The sequence below is a fragment of the Chanodichthys erythropterus genome, chromosome 10 (assembly GCF_024489055.1).
Source record: "Chanodichthys erythropterus isolate Z2021 chromosome 10, ASM2448905v1, whole genome shotgun sequence".
Lineage (NCBI taxonomy): Eukaryota > Metazoa > Chordata > Actinopteri > Cypriniformes > Xenocyprididae > Chanodichthys > Chanodichthys erythropterus.
In genome coordinates this window covers 29,071,520-29,094,634 of record NC_090230.1, presented here as the reverse complement: position 1 = coordinate 29,094,634, position 23,115 = coordinate 29,071,520, and the positions used below count along the sequence as shown (strand labels likewise).

At 39.1% G+C, this 23,115-nt stretch overlaps 1 protein-coding gene and 1 long non-coding RNA gene across 3 annotated transcripts in view; one reads left to right on the top strand and one right to left on the bottom strand.

Annotated features, from left to right (window-relative positions):
- LOC137028448 (uncharacterized) overlaps positions 1–23,115 on the bottom strand; it is a 77,487-nt gene that overhangs the window by 20,629 nt on the left and 33,743 nt on the right. The gene's annotated exons all lie outside the window — the stretch shown is intronic.
- LOC137028445 (myosin heavy chain, fast skeletal muscle-like) lies at positions 411–14,619 on the top strand. The gene is made up of 38 exons (XM_067397233.1): positions 411–611; positions 748–891; positions 971–1,127; positions 1,337–1,364; positions 1,788–1,902; positions 1,982–2,074; positions 2,173–2,236; positions 2,328–2,426; positions 2,510–2,613; positions 4,011–4,149; positions 4,230–4,348; positions 4,453–4,602; positions 4,680–4,850; positions 4,926–5,232; positions 5,374–5,447; positions 5,527–5,614; positions 5,714–5,831; positions 5,949–6,072; positions 6,799–6,935; positions 7,022–7,277; positions 7,358–7,600; positions 7,685–7,861; positions 10,098–10,243; positions 10,322–10,412; positions 10,498–10,887; positions 10,974–11,100; positions 11,200–11,318; positions 11,390–11,586; positions 11,679–11,862; positions 11,942–12,107; positions 12,200–12,324; positions 12,730–13,038; positions 13,152–13,355; positions 13,442–13,567; positions 13,710–13,880; positions 13,972–14,076; positions 14,166–14,261; positions 14,374–14,619. The coding sequence occupies exons 1-38, from the start codon at positions 411–413 to the stop codon at positions 14,533–14,535; spliced, it is 5,826 nt and encodes a 1,941-aa protein (XP_067253334.1). The 3' UTR covers positions 14,536–14,619.

Below are 23,115 nucleotides of genomic sequence, written 5' to 3'. Positions count from 1 at the left end.
TAGCATCTCCTACCTCAGACACAGACACATTCTCTCCGGACAGGACAGCAGGTATTACGATTGTGATTAATAAACGAAATATATGCATATATTACAATCACTGGATTTCATTTTAGAAGCAAAGAAAAGAAAAGATCTCATCTCAGTTCTGAAGCAAACAGTTTGTTGAACAGAGTTTAAAATTGATTTAAATGGTTGAACTTGAGTAAAGAGAGTCACTCAGGATAATTGAAACTGCTTTAGAACACAGATGCTCAGAAACGCTCACATGGAGCAGCATTATTGCGCTTCACATTCATAGGAATTCATATATTTTACTCCACTTGCATTTGTTTAATATTTAGAAGTAATTAAAGTATAAATCCCTCTGCACATTCTCTCCTCATCACTTCTCAAAGTAAACCGCAATCATGGGAGATGGTGAAATGGAGTGTTTCGGCCCAGCGGCCATTTTCCTCCGGAAGCCGGAAAGAGAGAGGATAGAGGCTCAGAACACCCCCTTTGATGCCAAAACGGCATTCTTTGTGACAGTGCCGGATGAGATGTACCTGAAAGGTGTTCTTGTTAGTAGAGAAGGCGGCAAAGCTACTGTCAAAACACTGTGTGGGAAAGTAAGTAGAAGTAGAAAATGTGTTGATCTTCTGTAAAACAGTTTTACATGATGCTGTGGGACTGTACAACTACTTGCCAGGTAAAACAAATATTTTGTTTGTAATAAATCTCTCATCCATGTTAAAAACTTTATAGACAATCACGGTAAAAGAAGATGAAATCTTCCCCATGAATCCTCCTAAGTTTGACAAAATTGAGGACATGGCCATGATGACCCACCTCAATGAGCCTACTGTGCTGTATAACCTCAAAGAGCGTTACGCAGCATGGATGATCTACGTAAGTCTAAGCAAATCATATCTTATTCCTGGGATGTCGTGACAGCATTGTTTAACTGGACTATATATCTCTGTTTCAGACCTACTCTGGCTTGTTCTGCGTCACTGTCAATCCCTACAAGTGGCTCCCAGTGTACGATGCAGTCGTTGTGGCTGGATACAGAGGCAAAAAGAGGGTTGAAGCCCCGCCTCACATCTTCTCCATCTCCGACAATGCCTACCAGTTCATGCTCACTGGTAAGTGTGGATATAAATTTTCAATCCGTTTTGCAATCCAATACACTTGTGTGAATCTATATTTTGCTTAATACACCTACAATTTCATTATTTAATGGACTCTTTTTACATAATGGATCTCTCATGAGTAATTTATGTAGTGGTGTACTTTTTTGTTACATACATGATATACACAAAAAAAACTGAAAATAACACTAAATATGTTTCAGACAGGGAGAATCAGTCTATCCTGATTACGTAAGTAGGCTATGATAATTAAAGTTGTTGTATAAGAATTATCATGTAAATGCTAACACTGTTTAAGCTATTGAGAGAAAATAGTTGGAAAATACTTGGCTTTTCTGATGGAGAACACGGACAACGTGGTCATGTAAATGCATAAGGGTCATTCTTATTGGCATGTGCCAGGAAGGACAGGATAACTAAAGTAACTAAAAGCCGCTTACTGCTAGGTTCTGCATGTATATGAGGTTGAGACCACACTGCCAGCATGATGCATGCACATGCAGGTTTCATGCCTTTAGCAGTTTTCTGGTGTGCATGTAAATGTACTGTCAGACATTTATGGATTTTAAAGAAGCACTTACATAAAGGCCACCATATCCCATCATTTATAATATTCTGAAATATATTCCTTTATCCTTTAACATGTCCACTCAGTGGAGAATCTGGTGCAGGAAAAACTGTCAACACCAAACGTGTCATCCAGTATTTTGCAACAATCGCTGTGGCTGGCGGCACAAAGAAGGCAGAACCTGTCCCTGGCAAAATGCAGGTGACTAAACCAACAAATACTATTCAAAGAACAATGAAAAAATGATTCTGCATGTTGAAATTACTTAACTACTCACCAGGGGTCACTAGAGGATCAAATCATTGCAGCCAACCCTCTACTGGAGGCTTATGGAAATGCCAAGACTGTGAGGAATGACAACTCCTCTCGTTTTGTAAGTTACTGTAGCCAGATGAAATGAATTGTTCAAATTCAATTAACATTCCAAAGCTCGGATATTCTAAACTTTTCTAAATATTTCAATCTGCTTAGGGTAAATTCATCAGGATTCACTTTGGGACCACTGGAAAACTGGCCTCAGCTGATATTGAAACTTGTGAGTCAACACTGTTTTAAACCAATATATAAATGTTTAATATGGAGGCAAAAATGGGGATTTTTATTTATTTATTTATTGTCTTTGGAAGATCTGCTGGAAAAGTCAAGAGTAACATTCCAGCTGTCTGCTGAGAGGAGCTACCACATCTTCTACCAGCTCATGACCGGACACAAGCCAGAGCTGCTCGGTGAGGAATCTACAGTATTGTGTGTTTCATTCATTTCCATGTTTGAGAACACTGTTAACATACTGCACATCAATTCTTTACAGAGGCCCTGCTCATCACCACCAACCCTTACGACTATCCAATGATCAGCCAGGGTGAAATCACTGTCAAGAGTATCAATGATGTGGAGGAGTTCATTGCCACAGATGTATGTGCACAACTACACTGTTAGTAGTAGTGGTAGTTATCAAGTCAAGTCACCTTTATTTATAAAGCGCTTCTTAAAATGAAGATAACAGGAAAATTATGCAACATAGTTTTGTTTTGGCTGTACAGCAGCTCTAGAAGAAAAAGGTGTAATTGTTCAGCTTAAAGGTGCTAAAGAGGATGTTTTGTTTTATACATTTTTGCAATATTACTTGAAACTGTCTTTACTAACTGATAAAAGACTATTTATTAGGTTCACTGAAAGGAATAATATTAATATACATCATCTGTGCACGAGGTCGGGACTTAAAAACATCAGCCAATCGTTTACACGATCATCGCGTAAGCGACTGGCCCTCTGGCTTGTCAATCATTGCCGTGACGTTCCTTGTGAGAGACGAGCGCGGCTGCACGCTCCAGTAACTTTCCACACTCCACAGGCGCCGCATGCTATGTTTTTGTCAGGAGACAGGAGTATCAACTGCAGATTATGAGTTACCTGCGGTGAGTCCGACATAATGAATCCACTAACACGATACAGAGAATGCCGGTGGTAAACACTCGTGTTCCAATACTCATGCACGAGTTTTGGGAGGCGTTCCCTTGAAATGAGCTGTGAAGGAGGGGGGTTGTTCTTGCGCATGCGCTCATTTCAAAAACTCAGTAACAGTCTTTGGTTTCTCAGTCGGCGAAAAAAGATCCTCTTTTGCACCTTTAAGTAAGTTCAGTGTTGATTCATTTCCGTTGTAAAAATCATTAGTGATTAATTTAGTTCATTTATCTATACAGCAGGTCTGGAGAGAACAGTGATGTCATCATTCAGCTCAGTTCAGTTCGTATTCACTAGTGTCAATGCACACAGTTTATATCGCCCAGCCCTATCGAATGCTTTTGTCACGGGCATTTCTTCAGTAAAGCCGGTTCCCTGATTGCCGCTAAATCGCCATCACCTGCTTTCAAATGAAGCGGCATTTAATAGACAAGAGCCGTAGTTCACTGATATGCCACGCAATATCGCGTTCAATATCGACGGCGATTCATATCGAACAGTGAACTACGGCTCTGTCTATCAAATGCCGCTTCATTTGAAAGCAGGTGATGGCGATTTAGCAGCAATCAGGGAACCGGCTTTACTGAAGAAATGCCCGTGACAAAAGCATTCGATATATCGCCCAGCCCTAACACAGATCAGTAATATTGTTGAATATTAATTATCCCTTACTAAGCAAGCCAGAGGCAACAGCTGCAAGAACTCCATAGTAGTATTTTCAGATTATATAAAATATACCTGAGCAAATAAACATCAGAAAAACACCAGCATAAACTGAATGACATACAATATAAAATACCCTTCTCTTTGACTCAAATGTGTGATTCACTTGTTCATTGTAAAAACAGACTGCCATTGACATTCTGGGCTTCAGTGCTGATGAGAAAATCAGCATCTACAAGCTGACAGGTGCTGTGATGCATCATGGGAACATGAAGTTTAAACAGAAGCAGAGAGAGGAGCAGGCTGAACCTGACGGCACTGAGGGTAAGATGTACTATTAGCACATTAACATAAAACATTCACTTCATTCACGACAATACTACATAAAAACGGTTCTTCCTCAGTGGCCGATAAAATCGCCTACCTCATGGGCCTCAACTCTGCTGACATGCTGAAAGCTCTGTGTTACCCCAGAGTGAAGGTCGGAAATGAGATGGTGACCAAAGGCCAGACAGTACCACAGGTGATCACTTATCTACTCAAATAAATTTAGAAATGTCTCGGACATTCATATTTGTATTGACAAGTAAAAGTGTAATGATATGATCCACAATGACCTTTTCTCAGGTAAACAACGCAGTCTCTGCACTCTGCAAGTCTGTCTATGAGAAAATGTTCTTGTGGATGGTTGTCCGTATCAATGAGATGTTGGACACAAAGCAGCCTAGACAGTTCTTCATTGGTGTGCTGGACATCGCTGGATTTGAGATCTTTGATGTGAGCATCAGTTATTAATCAAAACATAAAAGATAAGTTTAGACAGTAGTAAACACTGTCTTCTGTTTAATTAACAGTTCAACAGCTTGGAGCAGCTTTGCATCAACTTCACAAATGAGAAACTGCAACAGTTCTTCAACCACCACATGTTTGTTCTGGAGCAAGAGGAGTACAAGAAAGAAGGCATTGAATGGGAGTTCATTGACTTTGGTATGGACTTGGCTGCCTGCATTGAGCTCATTGAGAAGGTAAGAGGACATTCAGCAAATTAAAATGACTATTCATATCGTGACTGAACTTGAGCATGAATATTTCTTCAACAGCCAATGGGCATCTTCTCCATCCTTGAAGAGGAGTGCATGTTCCCCAAAGCTACAGACACAAGCTTCAAAAACAAGTTGCATGATCAGCATCTGGGCAAATGTGCAGCTTTCCAGAAGCCCAAGCCTGCCAAAGGCAAGGCAGAGGCCCACTTCTCTCTGGTGCACTACGCCGGCACTGTGGACTACAACATTAATGGCTGGTTGGACAAGAACAAGGATCCACTGAATGACTCTGTTGTGCAACTCTACCAAAAGTCATCACTCAAAGTGCTGGCCTTCCTGTATGCTGCTCATGCAGGTTCTGAAGGTAAGACTTTTATTTGCAATTCCTCAATTCCTTTGTGTCATGATGTAATTATATACATGATCTAATAGGGATTTATTGAAAGGGTTAATGGAAAGCAACACAAGGACAATAAAAAAAATGTTTTTTTCGTTGACATAACAGCTGAGGGAGGCGGAGGAAAGAAGGGAGGCAAGAAGAAGGGTGGTTCCTTCCAGACTGTCTCTGCACTTTTTAGGGTAAATCAGATTCTCTTTTAATGAAGAATATGAACTTTTATACCATTAAAGGTTAGACAAATGACAAACATTTCCACAGGAGAACTTGGGTAAGCTGATGACTAACCTGAGGAGCACTCACCCTCACTTTGTGCGCTGCTTGATTCCTAATGAGTCCAAGACTCCAGGTAAACTTAATTGTAATTCACTTGAGTCTTCAGGTTCGATTCCAGATGTATTTTAACAGTTAAAATACATCTGGAATCAAAAGAACATCTTTATTGCAGGTCTGATGGAGAACTTCCTGGTTATCCACCAGCTCAGGTGTAATGGTGTGCTGGAAGGTATCAGAATCTGCAGGAAGGGTTTCCCCAGCAGAATCCTCTATGGTGACTTCAAGCAGAGGTAAAGACACCTTTTTGCAACCTCCAAATTAGACAAGATGCACAACCTAATCTTCATCATTTAATGACTATATTTTTGGCTTCAAGAGAACATGACTCTCCCCTGAATGTCCTCTAGATACAAAGTATTAAATGCTAGCGTCATCCCTGAGGGACAGTTCATTGACAACAAAAAGGCTTCAGAGAAACTCTTGGGCTCTATTGATGTTGACCACACCCAATACAAGTTTGGACATACCAAGGTGATCAAACCCTACTAACCCTAAACCAAAAGTATATGGACACCCAAAAATGTAAATTCTGTCGTAATTTACTGACTTTCATGTTGTGTCTTGTATTATTTACTTTCTTCTGTGGAACACAAGAGAAGATATTTGAAGAATGTTTAAGCTGTTTTTCCTCCATACTTTGAAAGTTAACATGGACCAAATTGAACAGCCCGAGTATACTTTTACATGCATTTTTGGGTAAAGCCTCTCTTTAAGAAGTTCAATCATTCCTGTAAATTCCATGGAAAACAAAAGGCTAAATTACACTATGCCATTGTAAATATTTCTGTACTTGCACCTTTGATGCAACAGTTTGAGGAGGGAAGTTCTTGCACCAGATAGTGAAGATGAATGCATGGATTTCCTGCCATTCAACCAATAGAGCATCAATAAGGTGACGTGTTGATGGCATCTGGTTAGGGTTAGGGCATTGCAACTCATCTCAAATGTTCAATTTGTGTTCAGGTTGAGGCTTTGTACAAGTCAAGTTCTTCCACACCAGACTTAGTAAAGTATTTCTTAATGGACCCCACTTTGTGCAAAGAGACAGTGTTATGCCTTCTCAGACAGTTAAGTCAAAGTTGAAAACACAGAATCTAAAATGTCATTGTATAGTATAGAATATATGATTTACTTTCACATCTACTCTAACATCTACTTTGCTTGTTTAAAACTACTATATTCCAAATGTTCTTGTAGGTGTTCTTCAAAGCTGGTCTGTTGGGTACTCTTGAGGAGATGAGAGATGAGAAACTAGCAACACTGGTTACCATGACTCAGGCTTTGTGCCGTGGATATGTCATGAGGAAGGAGTTTGTCAAAATGATGGAAAGGAGGTACAATGAACTTACATAACTGTTTGGAACAACTGTTTGCTACAAATGATTGATAATGACTAATTTACTGACTGCAATTTACACAGAGAATCCATTTATTCCATCCAATACAACATCCGCTCATTCATGAATGTGAAACATTGGCCATGGATGAAGCTCTACTTCAAGATCAAGCCTCTTCTGAAGAGTGCAGAGACTGAGAAAGAAATGGCAGCAATGAAGGAGAACTATGAGAAAATGAAGGAGGATCTATCAAAGGCATTAGCTAAAAAGAAAGAGCTTGAGGAGAAAATGGTGTCACTTCTTCAGGAGAAAAATGACCTTCAACTGCAAGTAGCAGCTGTGAGTATTTCACATGATCCTAACATGGATGCTACAGTTATGAACGTAAGCCATTAAACTATATCCATCTTAATAAACAGGAAACTGAAAACCTCTCTGATGCTGAGGAGAGATGTGAAGGTCTCATCAAAAGCAAGATCCAGCTCGAGGCAAAACTCAAAGAGACAACCGAGAGACTGGAGGATGAGGAGGAAATCAATGCTGAACTCACTGCCAAGAAGAGGAAACTGGAGGACGAATGCTCTGAACTGAAGAAAGACATCGATGACCTGGAACTCACCTTGGCCAAAGTGGAGAAGGAGAAACATGCAACAGAAAATAAGGTCAATAATCTTTTCACATGTTCTTCACACTGCTGATTGTTCTGGATCTTGAGAATGAAAACAATGAACAATGTTTCTATTTAGGTTAAAAACCTGACGGAGGAGATGGCCTCTCAGGATGAGATCATTGCCAAGCTGACCAAAGAGAAGAAAGCTCTCCAAGAGGCACACCAGCAGACTCTTGATGACCTTCAGGCAGAGGAAGACAAAGTCAACACTCTGACTAAATCTAAGACAAAGCTTGAGCAGCAAGTGGATGATGTAAGATGATTGGCATGAGAATAAGGCCCTGTTTACACCTGGTATTAAGATGTGTTTTGGTCGATCAGAATCAGGTGTAAATGGGGTCTAAAGCATTTTGAGCTTGTCCACTTTCAACCACTTCTAGAGGTAGTGTAGACGCTCATGTGGTCGAATGTGTTCGAACAGCCACAAGACCTAATGCGTAAAAATTAGGGGAAGCGCGCTGGCCAGACAGGATTTTAACTTTGTTTGCTAAAGAGCAAAGTTTGGGTTGAAGAAGAAAAACATACCAAACACAATGTTTTCTCACCATTCCTGGGGCCGTATTCACAAAGCATCTAAGGCTAAAAGTAGCTCCTAACTTGCCGATTTAGGAGAAACTCTTAAAAATAATGGGCGTGTCAGTCCTAATTTTAAGAGTCTTAAATTTTTGCTCTAAGAGTATTTCACAAAGCATTTTAGCACTAAAAGTAGCTCCTAAGTCTGTGAAACATAGTCAAGAAGACTCCTAAATCACTAAGACCAAATCACAAACAGTCCCAATCCACCTAAAGACACTGAACACCACTGAGACAATAGCGATAGAGCCTTAGCTGCTGAACCTTTTCTTCATAAATGCAATACATTTTTATTTATAGATTTGAATCTATGATGAGACGCCAAAAATAAATCTTTAACAAATAAATTAATATAGTCTGATTACCTGTGGCAATGGTTTTCATGAGTTCACACTTGCAAATGATTGAATAGAGTAAAAAAAAAAGTATTTGGTGTGCTGTCCAAGGGTATTGAGGGCTCCGAGATGCAGACATCCAAGAGGCGGTCCACAATTAACTTTATATATTAGTTTAATTAGTGACACTTAGCCTACATTTTAAAACCTTTATTTGAATATGGTAACATTTTATTTTGACTATGGCAACATTTTTATTACAAATATTTATTTGAATAGGGTAACATTTGTATTTTAAAACCTTTATTTTAATATGGAAACATGACACCTCATTCTACAATATTTCTATGATTAAATCGCTGACTCCTCCCCATCAGCCAATCACTGTGTATATACACTCCATAGCAACGAGGTCAACCCCACCCTTACTCTTAGCTTAAGACTTCAGTCTATTCCTTAGTAAAAATTTGTCTCAGCAGCTTTGTGAATAGGTTTTAAGAGAAAACTTAGCTAAGAACCTTTACTGCTATTTAGGAGAACTCTTAATGGTAAGATAAAATGTTTTGTGAATACAAGGCTAAGTGTCACTAATTAAACTAGTATATACAGTTAATTGTCCACCTCTTGGATGTCTGCATCTCAAGAGAATGCAGAATTCAAGCGACAAATTATGTTTTATAAACAAAGTTTGGAAGAAACACTTCTACTTCAGTTTTTCTAATCGGCTCAAGAGGAGGAATATATACACAGACGAAAGCCGACTCGCCTAGTTACTTCGACAGTTTTCTGCATCCCTCCGACACCCCACTCTTCACTCTCAGCTGGGGATACGGAGATAACTTTGGGTTTGGGCTAAATTCCAAGCTCTGAGCCCTCAATACCCTATAGTCATTTTTTTTTTTTTACTCTATTCAATCATTTGTAAGTGTGAACTCATGAAAACCATTGCCACAGGTAATCAGACAATATTTATATGTTAAAAAAAAAAATCTTTTTGCATCTCTTTATAGATTCAAATCTATAAATAAAAATGTATTGTAAAGTTCAGCAGCTAAGGCTCTATCTCTATTGCCTCAATGGTGTACAGTATCTTTGGGTGGATTAGGACTGTTTGTGATTTGGTCTTAGTAACTTAGGAGTCCTCTTGACTACTAACGTTTCACAGATTTAGGAGCTACTTTTAGCACTAAAATGCTTTATGAAATACTCTTAGAGCAAAAATTTAGGACTCCTACAGTTAGGACTGACACGCCCATTATTTTTAAGAGTTTCTCCTAAATTGGCAAGTTAGGAGCTACTTTTAGCCTTGAGATGTTTTGTGAATACGGCCCCTGAAGGAAACCCATACATTTACCCACCCATAAACCCTCCTCTCAAAGAAATCTGGACAGAAGTGGTTGAAAGTAGATAAGAGAGACACCAGGTATAAAATAGGTGTGTGTCTCCCTCATCTACTTGCGATCTGATTGATCAAAACGCATCTTACTATCACATGCAAACAAAGAATAAGAGCTTGAATCAATGAGAAATTATTTTTTGCCTCTATACCAGAATTAAATGCTCTGGTTTCTGTAACAATAGCTTGAAGGTTCACTTGAGCAAGAGAAGAAGCTCCGTATGGACCTTGAGAGAGCCAAGAGGAAGCTTGAGGGTGATCTGAAACTGGCCCAGGAGTCCATAATGGACCTGGAGAATGACAAACAGCAATCAGAAGAGAAGATCAAAAAGTGAGTGGATGTTATTATTCACACAATTACACAAAATTAGTATTTTACACATTTTACAAAAACATACTTTAAATACAGGAAAGACTTTGAGATTAGTCAGTTTCTCAGCAAGATTGAGGACGAACAATCTTTAGGAGCACAGCTTCAGAAGAAGATCAAAGAACTTCAGGTAACACTAATCATAATCGTTTTTATAAGTAGATGTATATCTGGAAAACCATATATCACTGGGTAGTTATTTTTTCATTATTTAGGCCCGTATCGAGGAGCTAGAAGAGGAAATTGAGGCAGAGCGAGCTGCTCGTGCTAAAGTGGAGAAGCAGAGAGCTGATCTCTCCAGGGAACTTGAAGAGATCAGCGAGAGGCTTGAGGAAGCTGGTGGTGCCACTGCTGCCCAGATTGAGATGAACAAGAAGCGTGAAGCCGAATTCCAGAAGTTGCGTCGTGATCTGGAAGAGTCCACCTTGCAGCATGAAGCTACAGCCGCAGCTCTCCGAAAGAAGCAGGCAGACAGTGTGGCTGAGCTTGGAGAACAGATCGACAACCTCCAGCGGGTCAAGCAGAAGCTAGAGAAGGAGAAGAGTGAATACAAGATGGAGATTGATGACTTGACAAGCAACATGGAGGCTGTGGCTAAATCAAAGGTAATGTCACTAGAGGTTCATTAAATATAAAGCATCATTACAAACATCTGCATATAACCTTCATATAACCTATAAAATCTCTTTAGGCTAATTTAGAGAAGATGTGCCGTACCCTGGAAGACCAGCTGAGTGAAATCAAGGCCAAGAGTGATGAAAATATTCGTCAGTTGAATGACATGAATGCACAACGTGCAAGACTTCAGACTGAAAATGGTAAGACAGAGTAAGCTACAGATGTAAAAACCTTAAACCGTAAAAAGTTTGTATGTTATTATATTTCATATTTGGTAATATCTGTAACCTGTCTCCAAGGTGAATTTAGTCGCCAATTAGAAGAGAAAGAAGCACTTGTTTCACAATTAACTAGAGGAAAACAGGCTTACACACAACAAATTGAGGAACTCAAAAGACATATTGAGGAAGAAGTCAAGGTAAAATTATACATAATTTGATCATCTAAACCATTGTGTGACTGGTAAACTCAAAAAGTTCTGCCTGATAGGCCAAGAACGCTCTGGCCCATGCGGTTCAGTCTGCCCGCCATGACTGTGATTTGCTCAGAGAACAGTATGAGGAAGAGCAGGAGGCCAAAGCTGAACTCCAGCGTGGAATGTCTAAGGCCAACAGTGAGGTGGCTCAGTGGAGAACAAAATATGAGACTGATGCCATCCAACGCACTGAGGAGCTTGAGGAATCCAAGTAAATACATCATTGGAAAAAGTCTTCATGATCCTACATTTAATATGACAAATACTAAAAAGATTTCATAATTTTAAATAATTTTTTTTCAGGAAAAAGCTGGCCCAGCGTCTGCAGGATGCTGAAGAATCCATTGAGGCAGTGAACTCCAAGTGTGCCTCTCTGGAAAAGACCAAACAGAGACTGCAGGGTGAAGTAGAGGATCTCATGATTGATGTGGAGAGGGCAAATGCATTGGCAGCCAACCTTGACAAGAAGCAGAGAAACTTTGACAAGGTAAGAAAGACATGGACAACCTATAAACCTAAACGTTGAAACGAGGACTTACCAATGACTACATTTCTTTCATTATCAGGTGCTAGCAGATTGGAAACAGAAGTATGAGGAAAGTCAGGCTGAACTAGAAGGTGCTCAGAAAGAAGCTCGTTCTCTCAGCACTGAGCTTTTCAAAATGAAGAACTCCTATGAGGAAGCTCTTGACAACCTGGAGACCCTGAAGAGGGAGAACAAGAATCTGCAACGTAACGCAACTTTTATTTGTACAACAAGGACTAAAAAAAAGAGATGTATTATAACAGAAAATCTTACACTTATGATTTTTAAACCCTTTTAGAGGAGATTTCTGACCTCACTGAGCAGCTTGGAGAGACTGGAAAGAGCATTCATGAGTTAGAGAAAGCCAAGAAGACAGTGGAGTCTGAGAAAGCAGAGATCCAGACTGCACTTGAAGAAGCTGAGGTGCCATTCCTTTGCTATAATACAAACATTATGATACCATAGCTTTGAATAATATTGAAACATTGAACATGTTCTAAACCTTAAATTAAAATCTTAATTTATGCAAATTATTTCCTTCTTAAAAATTCATAAATGTACTAACATCACTCTAGAGCAGGGGTGTCCAACCCTACTCCTGGAGAGCGACCATCGTGCAGATTTCAGCTCTAACCTCAATCAAACACACCTGAACCAGCTAATCAAGTAATAAGATAATTACAGACAGGTGTGTTGGAGCAGGGTTGGAACTGAAGTCTACAGGATGGTAGCTCTCCAGGAGCGGGGTTGGACAACCCTGCTCTGGAGGCTACAGTATAATGTGACAAATTTAAAAATAAAGTCAATTGTTTCCTTTTGTTCTTATAGGGCACCCTGGAGCATGAAGAATCCAAGATTCTTCGTGTGCAGCTGGAGCTGAACCAGGTGAAGAGTGAGATTGACAGGAAGCTTGCTGAGAAGGATGAGGAGATGGAACAGATCAAGAGGAACAGCCAAAGAGTGATCGATTCCATGCAGAGCACTCTGGACTCTGAGATCAGAAGCAGAAATGATGCTCTGAGAGTCAAAAAGAAGATGGAGGGAGATCTGAATGAGATGGAGATCCAGCTGAGTCATGCCAACCGCCAGGCTGCTGAGGCCCAGAAACAGCTCAGGAACGTCCAAGGCCAACTCAAGGTTTCTTTCTGTAGAATGTGGAATTTCAATAAATATTAAATGTTTGACTATATGAATATCATACATGAATTACCCAAAACAAGACAACTAACAAAGAAAGAATGTTGCCACAGGATGCCCAGCTGCACCTTGATGACGCTCTCAGAGGACAGGAGGACATGAAGGAGCAGGTGGCCATGGTGGAGCGCAGGAATAACCTGATGCAAGCAGAGATTGAGGAGCTGAGAGCTGCACTGGAGCAAACAGAGAGAGGCCGCAAAGTGGCGGAGCAGGAGCTGGTTGATGCCAGCGAGCGTGTGGGACTGCTGCACTCACAAGTACAAACAATTACTAAATACCAGGAACAAATTCAGGATACATGATGAACTGTAGACACTGTAGACTAACTGCTTACATCCCACAGAATACAAGTCTTATTAACACCAAGAAGAAGCTTGAGGCTGATCTGGTCCAGGTTCAAGGTGAGGTGGATGATTCAGTCCAGGAGGCCAGAAATGCAGAGGAGAAGGCCAAGAAGGCCATCACTGATGTGAGTGTTTACATTCTGCTTCTCTATTCCAGTTTAAACAGTAATTTGTATTGTTTTTAGGTGCATGTGGTAACAGATGGAAGGTTATGAAAGGTAATTCTATCTATATTAGTTAGTTCATTTTAACTGGCTTATATTTCAGGCTGCCATGATGGCTGAGGAGCTGAAGAAGGAGCAGGACACCAGTGCTCACCTGGAGAGGATGAAGAAGAACCTGGAGGTGACCGTCAAAGACCTGCAGCACCGTCTGGATGAGGCTGAAAGTCTGGCCATGAAGGGTGGAAAGAAACAGCTCCAGAAACTGGAGTCCAGGGTAAATTTGAGTGTTTAGGAACAAAACAAGTTTTTAGATGTACTGGTCATGCCAGAGATTTGACAGGTGAAACAATAACTCTCTACTGAAGGTGCGTGAGTTAGAGTCTGAAGTTGAAGCTGAGCAGAGACGTGGTGCAGATGCTGTGAAAGGAGTGCGCAAGTATGAGAGGAGGGTGAAGGAACTCACCTACCAGGTAAAACTACCCAGGAATTAGAAATTGACCACCTTTTATAATAATATACATACTTTAACTAAGACCATGAACCATATTTCCTCCCAAAGACTGAGGAAGACAAGAAGAACGTGATCCGACTGCAGGATCTGGTAGACAAGCTGCAGCTGAAAGTGAAGGCCTACAAGCGCCAGGCTGAAGAAGCTGTAAGTCTAATATCAAATGTCTGGAGCGTGAAGTTTTAGTATTGACAAAAGTGTCCAGTACCATGAATGCACTGCCATGAAAAGGGTTGGATATCTTGTGTAATCGTAACAGGAGGAGCAGGCCAACACTCACCTGTCCAGGTACAGGAAGGTGCAGCATGAGCTGGAAGAGGCTCAGGAGCGCGCTGACATCGCTGAGTCCCAGGTCAACAAGCTGAGGGCCAAGAGCCGTGAGGTCGGGAAGGTAACAACTGATGATCATCTAGAACTCTGAAAGGTTACTTTTTATATATATTTCTGAAACACTTTCCACAGAATTTAACTATATTATTTTGCATTTTCAAGAGTAAAGATGAAGAATGAAGACAAGAAACCACACCTAAAAGCAAGCATATGATATGACTGACTTGTGGTGTTTTTTTGTGTCCATTAAAATGGCAAATTTTGACTTTGTCCCTTACATGCATTTTTTTAAAGACATACAGCTAGTAAAGGACAGTTTCATCTCTGCGGGATTGACTCATAAATCATTTGCATTATCATCTATAGGAGATAAAAAATAACAAATCCAAAATAATATAGTGTAGTTATAAATTAATTTTTATAGTCATCCATTAGCTGAGATTTTTGCTAAAACATATCATTAATAACAGTATTAAATTATGTTTAAATCTGTACTTTAGTAAGTTACTTAGTAACTTCAGTATCAAATAAATTATATTTATAATCCAAAACTTTCTTGTTTCACCCAGTTTGGACTTACTTGGATTGACTTCTCCATGAAGAATACAAGCTATGCTACCTAACTTGGCCAAACCAAATGTTTTATAGAAGGTTGAATAAAAAGTATCTTTGTAAAATGGAGCTCATGAGGCATAATGCAGTTTACTGAAGTTGCTAAAGTTAGGGTTAGTATTTATACACTGTAAAAAAATGTCATTAGAGGAATTAACCTCAAACTATGACAACAGAAGTAATATTAGAATACAAAGGGAAGGGAAACGTGAACAGACAAAACAAGACAACCTCAAAACTTAAAATAAGAACATTAGGGGAGTAACGGTACACAAAAATCACAGTTCCATACATATCTTAGTTTTAAAGTCACAGTTATGTATGTTTTCAATACAACAAGGGGGAAAAAAACAATTTTTTAAACTGTGGTTTACTGAACAATGTCTGTCAATACTGCTGCAACCTGCAGCAACACACACTGCAATTTATGGAGCTGTTGTAATTGGGGGAAGAGATTTGAAGTGTTTATACTTTTGCATGTAAAATATGTTAGCAAAATATTTTAGAATAAGGTCAGAATTATTGCGCTCCTATTCTAACCCACTCTATTTGATGTGTTTGTATGCACTGGCACTCGTTCATTGGTGTCTGTTAAGTTGTAGACTCACTCTCTGTCAGGATAATCCTTTATGATAAATGGAAAAACAACAGTTAGGTGTAAGTTGTGCATCTCAAATGCATCAAACAACATGCATTTGAGAGTAGGTCAAGTCATGTAGGTTTATGATTTAGTTTGAAGTGCTTAATATAAAGCATGTCTCATGTTTTAGACAACTTGGATTGAGCACTTATCAGGAAGCAGCTCACTCTATGTCCTTCCTTATTTTTCAGATGTGTTCACACCATCTAAGTATATTGATATCAACAATATTGTCCCATCCTGGGGGAGAGTTTGACATGATGTTCTGCACACAGAGAAGTTCTGAGCATGCAGTGGTTAAAACAACACTGTGACTGTATCTGAAATCGCAAACTTCCTACTGTATAAATAATAAAATAATACATTTGATTTAAAGAAGCCTTTCAGAGCACTCAAGGACACCATACAGTTGAGTGATAGTCATAAAAACAAATCAAGACAGCAACAAAACAAAACAGCAGCTGTTTAACATTAGATCATTTAAAATTGATCATAGAACGCTTATTTAAATAGATACAGTCATTTATGATACTTAATTCAACAACAACAGCTTGTTCCATGTGTCATACGTCATTACACCATTTCTTCGTCAGTGCATGTGCACAGTACTTTAATTTTAAATCCGATCAACTGTTTACTTGTCCTCTTGATGAGATTAGAAACCAGCCCTCACAATCCGAATGAAATTTTAATCCATTCGGATGTCACATTATGCATTATGATTGTATTTGAGCAATTGCAGTATTCAATACATTTATATTTAATCATTTAGTAGACATTTTATCCAAAACAACTTTCAAATGAGGAGAACAAGGGCCACGTTCACACAGTCATTTTTTGGGATTGATAACTGCATTTACTTAACAGGTCACGAAATGTCTCGTTCACACAGCAACTTAAGGGGGTCGCACACCGGATGCGTAGCTCGGCGCCGCGCCACGTCTTTAAAATTCGAACGCATCATTTTCTATGAGAGTAAGCACACCGGCGGCGACATTCGGCGCCTGTCCGTGGCGCCCAGCAACGACTCAGGAAGTTGTTTAAAATCCTGCCGCGCCACAGAGCGCCATGTACATTGTTTATGTATTAATATTAAATGTATATTATATGTATATTATATTTCTCTCAAATCGTCGTTAATGTACATACTGGGCTGTTTAAAAAAGTTTATTTCAGTAATTCCATTCAAAAAGTGAAACTTGTATATTATATTCATTCATTTCACACAGACTGATACATTTCAAATGTTTATTTCTTTTAATTTTGATGATTATAACTGACAACTAAGGAAAATCCCAAATTCAGTATCTCAGAAAATTTGAATAATTGCGAAAAGGTTCAATATTGAAGACACCTGGTGCCACACTCTAATCAGCTAATTAACTCAAAACACCTGCAAAGGCCTTTAAATGGTCTCTTAGTCTAGTTCTGTAGGCTACACAATCATGGGGAAGACTGCTGACTTGACAGTTGTCCAAAAGACGACCATTGACACCTTGCACAAGGAGGGCAAGACACAAAAGGTCATTGCAAAAGAGACTGGCTGTTCACAGAGCTCTGTGTCCAAGCACATTAATAGAGAGGCGAAGGGAAGGAAAAGATGTGGTAGAAAAAAGTGTACAAGCAATAGGGATAACCGCACCCTGGAGAGGATTGTGAAACAAAACCCATTCAAAAATGTGTGGAAGATTTACAAAGAGTGGACTGCAGCTGGAGTCAGTGCTTCAAGAACCACTACGCACAGACGTATGCAAGACATGGGTTTCAGCTGTTGCATTCCTTGTGTCAAGCCACTCTTGAACAACAGACAGCGTCAGAAGCGGCTCGCCTGGGCTAAAGACAAAAAGGACTGGACTGCTGCTGGTCCAAAGTTATGTTCTCTGATGAAAGTAAATTTTGCAAATCAGGGTCCCAGAGTCTGGAAGAAGAGAGGAAAGGCACACAATCCACATTGCTTGAGGTCCAGTGTAAAGTTTCCACAGTCAGTGGTGGTTTGGGGTGCCATGTCATCTCCTGGTGTTGGTCCACTGTGTTTTCTGAGGTCCAAGGTCAACGCAGCCGTATACCAGGAAGTTTTAGAGCACTTCATGCTTCCTGCTGCTGACCAACTTTATGGAGATGCAGATTTCATTTTCCAACAGGACTTGGCACCTGCACACAGTGCCAAAGCTACCAGTGCCTGGACCATGGTATCCCTGTTCTTAATTGGCCAGCGAACTCGCCTTAGTTTCAACTGACCATAGAAATTTGATTTGTTCAAACTCAATTTTTTTCAGTTGAGAAAAAGTAAATCAATTAGTTGTCACAAGTTGATCCAACGACAATGTAAAAAAAAAAATTTCAGTGAATGTTGATGTGCTGACAGATCGTGATTCACTCTTTTCCCTGACCAGAAATGTTATCCTAATGAATTTTCTCTTGTGTGAGTCTATGTATACAATCGTAAGCAATCTCTATTCTCTCAACTTTGTGAATGAGTTGTGTAACTGCCTAGCTGTGAGAGAGCGTGCGAATGTTGATCCTGTACTTTACTCATGATATTATTATTGTGTAAATATTTTGTTTTGAATTCGGAAGCCATAGGGAGAGGGTGCCATTTTCTTTGAACATGAATTTTGCTTTTGTTCCTGTTAGACAGGAGGCAAGGTAAGACTTTGTTGTTTATTTGTTTTCTTTTGTATAGCTTATTTAATGCTACCCTTGTGAGTTAGAAGGTTTTGTTTGTTATGTTGGCCTGGCCATCTCCTGATGATTTTCTTTTTTTCTTTCTTTAAATTGTTATCAAATAAATTAACAGTTATTTGCTTAATTTGGTGTTTGTTGCTTTTCTGGATCAGGGGATTGAAGTGACCATCAGTCATTTTAATTTTAATTCTTTTTTTCTTTTTTTAAATTGTTACATCCTCCTACCCCTAGACAAACTGTGAGGTTTTTAACAATATGTTATGTCAAGTCACCTTTATTTATATAGTGCTTTTTACTATGCAGATTGTGTCAAAGCAGCTTTACATTGATAACTGGTACATAATTTTGGCTGCACAGCTGCTCTAAAAGAATAGTGTCAATGCAGGCAGATCAAAGCACTGTTGAATAAATGTCAAAAAATGTTATGTGCCAAATCGGCTGTGTGGTTCACTCCGCTGTGGCATCCCCTGGCAAGAAAGGGAGCAAGCCGAATGAGAGAGACAGAGAGAATATGAATATGTTAGCCTTAAGGTTATCTACAAGCTAGTGTGCTCCAAAACAATGACAAAATTCACATTTAGAAGATAAAAGCATTCTTACAGTCTCTCACTTCTACCAATATGGATCAACAATTTTGATGACGTCATTCTGCACTTCAGCTTCTCATAAGATTTTCTGTCCAATAAAATGCTCTCTAGAATCTGAGGTGTCCCACCCCCTATAGATAGACACTGAAGCTGTAGCTAAAATTTGTCAAATGTTCACACTATATATTATATATATATATATATATATATATATATATATATATATTATATTATTGTGAAATAAAATTTCTCATATCATGGTCATATTGCCCACTCGTCCCATATTCCACCATGACAAATCTTCAGTCAAGAGCAGTGAGTGATTTCTTTGTTATTTGTTGTTTGATTTAACATTAAAAACAGGCAGCAGGAATAGTTTTTTTCCCCTTTAAGACATGCACGATCCAGTACATATACTGTTACACATGCGCTGTCTTTCTCGACTAATATACGTTCACTTAAGACATAACCGACTATGTTTGCTAGGATAAAGCAATATCAAAGCAAGCGGCTGTATTTATGAATGGATCATTGAATCATTGGCGATTTGTTCAAAGCCGCAGATTCGTTAATGAAACGGCTTGTGTGTTGCAGTTCTGCTGTGGCTTTCGTTGCAAAATAAAGCAAAAATACTGACAATACTGTATAAAATCACTTAATATTACCCTTTTGTTAGTTGAACTGTTGTATAAAATAAATATTCAGGATATTATATTCTGGCAATATTCTTGCTGGTGTAATATGATCAACATTAAAAACAGTAACTCGCAGAAGGGTATTTTTTTGTATCGAAGAGAGTTTTAATCCTAAATCTACATGCATTTTGTGTCTATATTTGTTCTTCATGCTAGTAGTGCTAAAAGATAACGTAAAGCTATATTAGAGAACAGCACTAATGTAGCATGATGCTGGCTTGTGTGGGTGTAGTCAGTTTTGACCGCGAAAGACGAGGTAATTTGATTAAATATCGTGTATATCATATATATATATATATATATATATATATATATATATATATATATATATATATATATATATATATATATAGAATATCGTGTTTATAACATTTTACCTGCTAGAAATACATGTTATTCATGTTATTTTAGGGTGGAGTTGAATAAAATGAACAGCACTTTTCGAGAGCCACTGCTGGATACTGCCCAGATTTAGTCAGTAAACAAGCAGCACAATATATACACTTAATTTAAGTAGAAAATCTCAAATGAAGAGCGCTGAACTCCAGCTTAACTTGTTTGTGTTTTTCAGATCATCTGCGCTTCTAGAGAGGGCTTGTGTGTGGGGTTGCCAGATTGCAAAGATTAAGTAAAACATGTTCTTTTAACAGAAAAGCTGATAGTGGGATTAAATTCTGGAAATCCGACAACCGCACGTAAAAACGGTCTGTAATGTTTTGTCCCCTTTATTTGACAAAAACAAAAAGTGATTTCAAAAGAGTGATTTTGAAATCACTCAGTCTCGTCTTTTTTCGTCAACGATATTGCACGTGTAGTTTTCGTTATCGTTAACCGAAATTGGTGTCATCTCTCATCGTCTCGTCTTGGTCATGGAAAAAAAGGTTGTCAACGAACATTTTGTCAGTTTTCGTTAACGAAATTAACACTGGTGACTATTTCCCGTGACACAATACGCCGTACACTGCAGAGGAATGGCATGTATGAGTTCTGTCCACGAGTGCCAAATAAGCCCAGAAATGGACAGGAAAAGGTCAAAGCCATCCAGTGCCCAATTTAGAAAAAAAAGAAAAGAAGAGGAGGAAAAACAAGCAAAAGATAAAAGTATGCAACCTTTGGCAATGTTGGAGGTGGAGATTGTGCACCTTAAAAAGTGTGTTGGGGGGGTCGAAGGTGGTCTCGCCCAGGGTGTAATACCGCCACTGATGCCTAGAAGACTTGGCGCTGTTATTAAAAATCATGGAGGCCATACAAAGTACTAGATGTAGTAGTTTTTGTTGTGGGATGTAATCATTTTTGCATCACCCTAATTTGAGTAAAACTGAAAAATGTGTAATCATCAGTCAGTGTTTCTCAACTCCAGTCCTCGGGACCCACTGCTCTGCACATTTTGTATGTATCCCTTATTTAACACACCTGATTTAGATCATCAGCTCATTAGGAGAGTCTGCATGAACTGAATTGAGTGTGTCAGATAAGAGAGACATACAAAATGTGCAGAGCAGTGGTTCCCGAGGACTGGAGTTGAGAACCACTGATCTATGAATGAATAAATGAATGAATGAATGAATGAATGAATGAATGAGGCATTTATATAGCGCTTTCATATGTACTACTGTACACCCAAAGCACTTTACAATCATATCAGGGGTCTCTCCTCATCCACCACCAGTGTGCAGCATCCACTTGTATGATGCGACGGCAGCCACAGTACAACGGCGCAGGGGCGCTCACCACACACCAGCTGTAGGTGGAGAGGAGAGAGAGTGAAAGAGCCAGTTCAGTGGATGGGGATTATTAGGAGGCCGTGATTGGTATGGGCCTATGGAGGGAATTTGGCCAGGACACCGGGGTTACACCCCTACTCTTTACGAGAAGTGCCATGGGATTTTTAATGACCACAGAGAGTCAGGACCTTGGTTTAACGTCTCATCCGAAGGACGGATCTAAGTTATATTATTAACCTTACTTTCATGTTATAAGTTAAACAAATGTTATATTAAACTTAGTCTTGTCAACATTTTGGAAATTGTTTTTGTTCATTGAGATATTGTTAAAAATGCTACTTTTTTTTCAAAGGGGGTGTACTCATTTACGCTGAGCGCTCTCTCTCTCTCTCTCTCTCTCTCTCTCTCTCTATATATATATATATATATATATATATACACACACACACACACACACACACACACACACACACAAAGACTGTAGTCTTTTCACGTTGCTGGTTATATTGCTGTTGATTTAAATATAACCACAGCTCAGCAGAAAGAAATGGATCTCTACATCAGCAAAAAGCTGCACTTCATCATATGTAACTTCTGCTCAAATGCATAGTTTTGCAGTTTGAGCTAGAGCCTCAAACTCTTCTGAATGCAGTTAATAATATCTACAACGTAAACCACAGAGTAAAATAGTATACTGGAAGTACCAACTGGACGTGTTCAACAAACAGAAAACATTCACATTATTGATTTAAGGTAAATTAGAAACGAAGCAGAAGACTTACCGACAGTTTCCATCAAGCCTTCACTGCTGCTTGTATGGACAAGTGACCTAATCCTCATAATACAAACAGCAGCTCCCGCTGTGCTATAATTATGATTTGTCCATATAAGCACATGCTGTTTATAACTTTGAGAGTCTTAATATCACTTAATATGTGTCCAGTTTACTTCATGACATGACTACTGAGATTTAATAGCCCAATAAAAAAATCTGTCAGAGATATTATTTTCATTTGGAAGGATGACTTGTTATCATCCATCTCTGGTAATAAATCTTCGAGGTTTTTAAGATTTTAATTTTATCTCCTGCTGGCAAAAGTTGGGAGAATTCTTGGAAAACCAGCCAAGCTGTCCTCTCTGCCCTTGGCTCATGTGATCACTAACAACACTGACATCAAACCTTAATTGCAATGAAAATGAACAACGGGAACAGACAAAGCAGTTTTAACTGATATATAAACTCTAAGTTACAAGTCTTGATGTCACCTGAAACAGAATACCGGTGACATTTGACTGCTTCTTTGCATCTGAGAGTTTCTCTGCTGTGCCAAGTTCCAATAGTTTTAAAGTTGGTACACTGAAATAAGACCTCAACAACATCAAATTAAACTTATCAAACAGGTAATGCATTTGCAGTAAAAAATCTAATATCTACAAGAGTTACAATCTAAAAAAACATGGACTGTGACAAACTTTTATGCCATGTCTATTAACCCAACACCCATTATCTGTGTGTACTAATATAACGATATTCCTCGTATTAGATGAATGACAACATCTTCCAATTTCCTCCCCGGAACAGAGAAACATCACACCAAGTAAAATAACATGACCAAATCTGTCTGGACAGTTCTGCTGAGTGCTCAGTAATGACACTATATAAACGGCATCCACAGACCCCCAAAGACTAACAGTGACCAGGCTAAGGTGGGGGAACTGCACATTTTA